The sequence below is a fragment of the Cynocephalus volans genome, chromosome 18 (assembly GCF_027409185.1).
Source record: "Cynocephalus volans isolate mCynVol1 chromosome 18, mCynVol1.pri, whole genome shotgun sequence".
NCBI classification, from domain to species: domain Eukaryota; kingdom Metazoa; phylum Chordata; class Mammalia; order Dermoptera; family Cynocephalidae; genus Cynocephalus; species Cynocephalus volans.
In genome coordinates, this window is record NC_084477.1 from 4,688,974 (window position 1) to 4,697,962 (window position 8,989).

Sequence of the window (8,989 nt, forward strand, 5' to 3'; positions counted from 1 at the left end):
CCTAGCCCAAATTGATGATTTTTTATTAGATTATTTTCTAGAAACATGATTGTTTCACTTCCTAATTTGGGTTTACAGCTCCATTAAATTGATTTTTGAGGATGCTGTAAAAGAGAGATTGATTCATTTTTTAACATAATTGTACAACTGATCCAGCACCTTTTTTGAAATGTCCATCTCTTTCCCACTGCACTTCAGTGACACTTTTGTCATAAATCAAGTTCCTACATATGCATAGGACTGTTTCTGCACTCTTTAGTCTGTCAATTGATCTGTTTTTTAATCCTTGCACCAGTACCACACCGCTTTAACTAATATAGCTTAATAATAAGTTTTGATTATTGGAAGCAGTATTCTAAGTTTGTTCTTCTTCAAGATTGTACTGGCTATTCTTGGACCTTTGCATTTCCATACAAATTTTAGAATCATTTTTTAATACAGACACACACAATCGCAGACATGTAGAGATTTTAACTGGAATTGCATCTATTCTATGGATCAATCTGGGGGAGAATGTAAAATAGGTTTTATTATATTTATTCCTGTTTGATATTTTTATGCTAATGTAAATGGTAATGATTTTGCTTTATTTTGCAATTGCTTTACCTGTTTATCTTTGCACATTGATTTTGTATCCAGTGGCCCTGATAAATCCAGTGACATTACTTATTTATTAAGTAAATGCATGGTTTCATTTGAATTTTCAAACGTACACAATCATATCATTGATAATAATGACAATTTCTTTACTTTCTTTTCAATTCCTGTATTTTTTATTTCTTTTTCCTGCCTTATTGCATTGTGTATGACTTCTTGTACAATGCTAAATAGGAGTCATGACAGTGGGCATCTCTATCTCATTCACAATCTGGATAGATAATTTTGCAATATTTCACCATGAACTGTGATTCTTTTTAAAGAAAACTTTTATCAGGATGATAAAAAGTTGCTTCTGTTTCTAGTTGGTTGACAATTTTATCATACATAGGCATAGAATTTCATCAAATGCTTTTTCTTCATCTATTGAGATAATCTCATGGGTTTACTCTTTTATTCTGTTGCTGTGATAAATTGCATTAGTTGATTTTCAAATTTCATACCAACTTTGTATTACTGAAATCAATTCAACTTTGTTCTGATACATTATCATCATATATTACAGTATTCATCGTGCTTTATCCTTGTCTAAACATGAGTCCTTTGAAGGCAGTGTCCTTATACTATTTTGCATTTTTATGTATTATTCATAAAACACTGTAATCATATTACAGCTGTATTTATAGAACTGTAAACATCTTGAGGTAAAGGAGCCTGCTGTAGTCTTTGTATATTCTCCACTGTTTGGAACACACTATATACCCAAAAAATGCTTGTTGAATTAAAGTCTTTATAGGCTCCTAATACAATGTCTTTCACATAAAAGACACTCTCAATAAATATCTGTTGACTGATGAGTGTGCTGGTTGGTACTTTTTTATTTCAATGAGTTCCACCTTCTCAACTTAACTCCTTATGTTACACCTGAGTCAGAACAACAAATTATTAGCAGGAGCACTCTAATAGGTCAAGTCAGAGAAACACTATGTTCACAAGGCTTACTATCTACTTTGGAGAATAAAGAAACATTAATGACCCACTGGCCATGGTACCCAGGCAGGTAGTTCACCTTGGGCCCATGTCATATATTAGGCAGCAGTGAGATTTTCCAGTGTAGAAAGTTTTCCATATTCTTCATTTAAGTCCTTTTAATACCTAGATTTGTAAATTTAAAATTGGGTTCTTTTTTCCATGTTTCTTAGAAAAATTAAAATGTACTTTTTTGGTTGAAAGGTCTGTTTCTTAACAACCACAGTGTGACATTTCAACTATACCTCAACATTTATTTTGTACGCTAAACTCTCAAAGCATAATCTGTGCAGGTATGAATTTTAGGCAACTCAGTAACTTTAGTGTTCCCGATATATACAGTTTAAGCAACATTTGAACATTTAAACAATGTGATCTTGCCACTGACTGCATCTCTAACTGTGCTATCAGTCAATTCATTATGAGACATAACATATTACAGCTACTGCCATGTCCCAGAAATTCAAAAGACTCATCAAATTTCTTGATCTTTAGAGCTAAGATAGAAGAGCTAAACACTGTTATGTAGGTATAAACCTGAGATAGATACAGAAGTCTGTAAAGAGAAGTAAAAACTTTCAGAGAAACTAGCCAGAAATTGGTATGTGGCCATTATATGGGAAAAGAGAAGAAAAAGAAATCTTAAGTTCAATAATCTTCAGATTCTCAAATTAATATATTAAATATGACATGTCACAGACTATGATTATGTGAAAACAAGGTGATAAGCCACACACAACAGAGCTTAAAGAAACCAAAGAAAGATTCTTCAAAACAAACTGCAATGTCAATCCCCAGTGAGAGAAGTCCATTAATAGGTAAATATATGTCAACTGTAATAGTGACAAGTCCAGTAATGGATGCTACACTGAGACCCATTAGAAGATACTCACAAGACATCTAAACTTTGCGTTCTTGACTAATGAGTTAGAGAGGCAGAGAATCCTGCATTACCCTAGAGTTTGTTCTGTTTATCTAGAATCACAGGAAATAATCCTAGTAAATGTTAATGCTCTTAAGCATTTGCCAGATTTTGCATTTGTTTGATTGATTTTTAATGGAACATTTTAAAGATTCACTCCCTTGGGTTGAACTTGGTCTTTTGGTGCTTTACTGATCTGCTCTGTGGGGTTTAATACTGTCAAGAATCTGCTCGGTGGGACATAAATGACATTACATAAGTGAGCCTAGACCACTGTGACCGAGTTTGCTTCAATCTGCTTATTCTTTGCTCAAACTTATTCCAGAAGACAAGTATGCGCTTGGCATTTATTTACTATTCACTGGTAACATAAACTCTATTTGTAGGTGCAAATTCACACTTGGAGGAGACAATCTTTTTTTAACTGTGAGGCACTTACTAAACTAAGATACTATGGCTTACTACAAGTATAAACATTAAGGATTCTGTCTTTTACTCTTTGCCAATTCTCTCTTCTACTTTCTCTATCAATTTTAAATAGGCTTCTGAGCCACCTTGCAGAGAAATGAAATACTGCCTGACTTAGTTCCACCAACACAAGCAGGGCACAGCAGAGAGTGAGAACCAGGAGAGTTGGTCTCAGAATGGCCAAGCAGGGAGCAAGCCAGGGTCACCAGCAGGAAGAGTGAGGCCCCCAGAGGACGGACTGGAAGCCAGCAAAGAGACAGTGTACCAGGTCCAGGTCAGTGAGCTGGCTTTGCTGGGGTCCAGAGTATAATGCAAGCAGGCTGATCTCAAATGTGAAGCTTGGAAGTTCTCTGGGTGGAGTGGGAGGGCTGGGCCGGAGAGTCAGGCAGCACCTGAGAAGCAATGACACCTACGGGTACAATGTGCTGATCATTTAATACAGGCCAACCCTGCACCAAGTGCATTACGTGCTGTGGTAACACTAACAAGGGCCAGGCGTGGTGCTGCCTTTCCTTGTCCTTCTGGGTCTTGGTTGGACCCCGCTTCCCCAGCTCCTGTGAAGTGAGCCTTGGCCGTGAATCTTTCTTTGACCAATCAGCATGTGCCATATGGATTGGATGTATCACTTCTGGGTGGAAGCACTGAGAATCACTGTGGGATGCACTGACTTCCCTCCACTGCCCTGGCAGTCCCGAAAACAAGCACAGGATGGGGCTTCCATCAGGCAGAGAAATAAAAGAGGACAGTCCTGGCCAACTAGTATGGATGAGAAGTGTGATGGGAAAATACACTTTTGGTATTTTCCACTGACATTGGTGACGATTTGTTCCTGCAGTGCAGACACGGATTGTCCTGTTTAACAATCACTGCAAACCTGCAACTTCTCTGAAGAGGAATGCAAATGTGCATCTTGGTGACCACGAGCCCTTTGCCTAAGGTCACAGAGTTAATAAGAAATAGAGTCAAAGTCTAAACCCAGGTCTGTCTAACTAAGAGACAGTTGAACAAGTAGAAGAGAAAATAAGGCATTCCCATCTCTGTAAATAGCACCAGGAAACCTCTGCACATACCACTGGTGTAAAACCAGGCAACCAAGCAACCTCTGCATCTCTGCTTTAAAACAAAAGCTCAAAAAGTGTGTACAGCACCAAAGGACACCAACTTAATGTCATGCCGTCCTCTGGGACAGTCAAATCCTGTTAAATGACTACCCTCAAGTGACCCAGCCCCAGGAAGGACTGAGAGAGCAGGGTGGATCAGGGGGCCAAAGGACTGGTCCCTTGCTCCTCCTGCTTTGCTAGACCAAAATCCCTCACTTTTTTTTACATTATATCTAAAGTAAATATCAGATCCTACAGAGAATAAGATCTCCATTGTTTCCTAAGCTTAATTAATGCCTTCTGAAGCTACAAGCATTATGAGGCAGAACAGGAAGCGAAAGATTCTAAGAACCAAGAGCATTATTTGCAGCTAATAACGACAACATTCTGTGTGGCCAGAAATTTTACTTTTTCTTAAAATTTCCAAGTGGAGTTCAAAGTCCAGGATTCATGGTACAAAACACGACTTCCTTGTAGCTTCTATCATGGTTTAGAAGTGGAAGGATTCCCTACATACATTTATTTCTTAATAGGTGTTCATTTTAAGTATCGACCAACCAAAGGTAAGAATCAAATTTAAAGACTGATAGAAAGTATTCCAATCCTCAACCAATTCACATCACTTTCCTTCCACCCAACCTGGGGATCAGTCCAGTAGCCTTTAAGCCAGAAAAGGAGAGAGAAAGTATTCTCACTTTTAGCAAAGTGGGTGCAAATATATTCTCTAGGTGTCACTTTACATCGTATTATTGACTTTCAGATTAAGCCATCCCTCTGAAGTCTGGACAGAGTCCACACACAGCCACATTTCATTTCAGGGAATTCCATTATTGTGATGACTGAATAGTATGTCATTTGAAGTTATAACTTATTTATTGCCTGAATACTTAGTTTGGCTTTTAAAGCACCTGCAAAGTAACTGAATAGGCTGTTTTCAGGCATATAATTTCCATCATAATTATTAATTCACTTTTTTAACAAAATAAAAACAGTGGCCATCCATTTGATTAGACAGATCAGAAGGGTGTTCTTTAAACTATCATACATCACCTTTGAATTTCAAATGATGCACTCATCCTAATCCCTGCGACATCTGAATCAGAAGGTACCACATCTGTTCAGAACATTGTGAATGTTCTGATATACCATGATATACCAGGTTACATTTGTTATGAATTTTAAAATCTCAAATACTGCATTAGAAATTAATATTAAGCTACCCGAAACATCACCATGTCTGCAATATGATTTATACTATAAATATCCAGTGCTCTAATTCAAACAAAATTTACATTTTCATACTAATTTACATTTTTCATAGTACTTTCATAAATATTAACTCATTAAAAACATTCGTGGATGTTTCAAAGGAGCAAGAGAATATCACAAAAAAAAATTATTTGAAGTAAAGTCCCCTTTCTAATTGAGAGTGGGTGCAGAGGAAAACATCAGAACAGAATACACATCTCTCATGAAATACAGTTGAGAAGCAAAGCACCTTATAATGATTTAAACAGCAAATGAGGTGATTGATTTTTTTATTTTTTTAAATGAATGCAATGGAAGCATAGATGGCCACATGCCTTCGACCAACCAAATCTTCCTTTACCTGGTCTCTAAGCCTCAGGAGAGGCTGAGCGTCCTATACTCAAGTAGAAAGGACAGCCTGCCATGGCCCAGAAGGTATGACCTGATACTTCCAATGATAATCTAAAAGTGAGACAGCAGTGAAGCATATTGCGTGCAGCATCTGTGACTCAAGAAGACGTAATCACAGAAGGTTTCAGTATTGATTTTCAGTAAGAGACTAAAGGAAATAGATCAGCTAAAAGCACAAGCCGTAAATGAACACACATTCAGAGTGAAACGAAAATGAACATCTATGTTTGATCACCATTCTAAGGCTAGACCATTTTCCCTAATACTAAAATCAACATCAAAAGCCAAATTACATGAAGACGTTAATTGGCCCCCTTTAAACTAATTCTAGAGCTTGCATTTCTAAATGGATACCGTTGCCTTTCAAACAAGTTGCCATTCTAGAAAGCTCCTTCAGTTACTTCCACAGTCTTAAGGATGAGGCTTTCTTTTGACATTAGCAAATGGCTCTCTATGCACAAGGCAGAGCCTGTTACCCAAAGCAAAGCTTTAGAGTTTTCAGTGACTTAATCAGACCCTCAGAAAAAAGGCACAGACCTTCCTTTCGGATTGTAATAGACAAATACCCCTTTGCACGCTTCCTCCCAGGGGGGCCCGTTGGTGCTGCAAATCCCAGGAGAAGCGCTTGGGGGACAGAGGGGACTGAGATAGGCGCAGCGCTTGGAGAGGTGCGAGTTCCACAAGTTCTTTATCATTACTGGCCTCGTGGCCCCAATACAAGGAAACCTCCCCATGGCACTCACAGACTCGGTTTGGATTGATTCTGCAGCACCGCGGGCAGAAAGGGCATCTTCCCAGCTAGCGGTGCTGCACTCTTGAGATCATCCTCTTAGTTTCTTTTTACTATTCGGTTTAAGAAGATGCTGATAGATCAGATTTGAAACTCTAGGTCCACGAAACGCCTTCTCAAAGGGACTTTTGCCTTCCAGAACGGCTAGCCTTAGGGGGCTCAACGCCAAAGCCAATGAGGTTTGGCGCGAAGCCCGCGCTGGGGTGGAGGTCCCGGCCCGGCCCCGGGTCACGGCGGCGGGTCTCCAGGGACCAGGGCGACCCGCTCGCTGTCCCTTCGTCTGTCTCGTTGCAACGCTCATCCCAGCGGACACTCTGCAGAAAACTCTTATGGCCTGTCAGCGGGCTCAGGGGTTGGGTCCCCCGTGGCGACAACTTCACGCATTGGGTAATTTGTTAGTTTCTGGACTTAGCAACCGAGCTCCAAAGACCTGGGCAAAGGCCCTCCTAACGCCCGCGACCGTGCAACGCCGGGGGCCTCGGAGCCACGCTTGTGCCACTTGCACGTCCGGCTTCCTAAGCACCGCCCCGCCCCCCCCAGAACCCCGTGCCCGTGAACCCCACGGCGAGAAGCCCGGGGGAGATCGGGGTGTGCAGGGGGACCGGCGGCGCGGGGAAGGGGACCTCCCGTGCCCCGCAGGAGGGGGGACCCCAGCCCCCGGCCCCCGGCCCCCCGGTCCCCGGTCCCCGCGCGCTCGGCGGGTGCGTGCGGCAGGTGCCCCCGCCAGCCGGCCGGCCTTACGTGCTCCAGCTTGTCCTTCCTGCGGAGCCAGACGCTGGCGCTGTAGTCCTGCTGCTTGACGCTGCTGTAGAAGTTCGCGCCCGCGCGGGCCAGGCTCGGCGCCGGCTCCCTGGGGCGGCTTTTGAGCCTCATCTGCTCGAAGCCCTCGTGGGGGGAGGCGGAGAGCCACTCGTGCTGCCGGACGTCCATGGTGACATGACCAGGCGGGGCCCGGCGCCCGACCCGGACTGGAGAAGCCGCCAGCGGGCGCGGGCGGCGCGTGGCCGGGCGGCCGGGAGGGGCGGGCGCTCCGGCTCGTCGGCTCCCGGCGGCACCGACTGGGACCCGGGGCGGTCCCCGGGGCGCGCGACGGCGGCGGCGGCGCGGGTGGGGTGCGGGGGGAGGGGCCGCGCCGAGCCCGAGCCCCGTTGTCACCGGGAAGCCGACAGGCCGGTGGGGACGCCAGCGTCGTCCCCGCGCTTCCTCCCTCCGGCGGGCTGCGCGCGGGGTCGGCTCGGGAGGGGACACTCCGGGAACCAGCTCCGCCCTTCGCCACCCCCACCCCTGTCCCCGCCCTGACTCGCTCTGAAAGTTCATCAACTTCTCACCTCGGGATCCCGCTTGTCCCAGCGTCGGGGACTTTGGAGCCCAGGGCGCCCGCGTCCCCGTCCCCGGGAGAGGGCCACGAGGACGGGTGGCTGCTGGAGCCGTGCACGCCGCTCTCAGCCGAGGCGCGGCGACGCGGATGCGCCGGGGACAGGCGCTCGGAGGCCGGCTGGCGGGTGGCCGTCCCCAGCCCTCGGCGGTCACCTTTGAGCAAAGCTCCCGGAGGCCGCAGCCCACCCGATCTGGGACGGCGACCCGGGGACGCCTTAGGGGGATGTGGCCAGACTGCGCTGCGGTGGCTGCTTTTCTCTGTTCCGAGGTCCCCGGGGCCAGCCTTGACTCCCCCACGGTGTTCCCTCTTGGGGGCGGGGGGGACCGGTCTAAAAAAGCTGCGCATGACGGTCACTGGGAACAAAGTGGCGTGTTCATAACGAATCTGAAATCGCTATGTGTTGTTGTCACCGGAGTCAGCATCTCGAAACATTTTTTTTTTTTTTTTTGGTTTTCCTGAAAAGCTACACGACAGCTAGTGTCGAGAGGTCCTCGGGTCCCCCTCCCCCTTGGCAGGTGCATGAAGGCTTGAAAAGCACCCCCGGGCTTTTGCAGGGCGCCGCAGAGGGTGGACTGAGCTCCCTCCAGCCCTTGGCAGAGCTGGTCCCGGCAACCGTCCTGCTTGGAAGATGGTTTCAAAGATGCAAATGCTGGACTGGAACTTGATGAACTCTTGTGAGGACGAGGATTGTGTCTCCTGACTTTTCAGAATCTCCATATTAGTAGGTGGGGTTGCAGAAGTGGGAGGTGAAATAAAACCCTGAGAGCAGTCAAGACGGCAATCAAGCAGCGAAATGCAAAGAACACACACAGTTTGGGGTTGTGCTAGATTGGTTTTCTTAGGAGCTGAATTGTGTGGTGTAAAATGTCCCCAGACTGGGGGGTGATCTCTAAGTTTCACAGTTATTTCGTGAGATAGACGCTATGCACCTCGTATTCCAGGTGGGGAGGCTGAGGTTTCAGCAGAAATGACACTTCAGAACACGGATTCGAACCGGGTTTGAAAGGCTGTGAACACTGTACGTGCCATCTTATTGTATCTCCCTT

General features: G+C 45.2%; 1 protein-coding gene across 1 annotated transcript in view; it reads right to left on the minus strand.

The window, feature by feature from the left end:
- Window positions 1-7,495, minus strand: part of PLD5 (phospholipase D family member 5) — a 371,133-nt gene extending 363,638 nt beyond the window's left edge. Inside the window, exon 1 of the mRNA XM_063082894.1 lies at window positions 7,307-7,495. Within this exon, the coding sequence (XP_062938964.1) occupies window positions 7,307-7,495 (189 nt within the window). The remainder of the gene's footprint in view (window positions 1-7,306) is intronic.
- Between the last annotated feature and the right edge of the window lie 1,494 nt (window positions 7,496-8,989).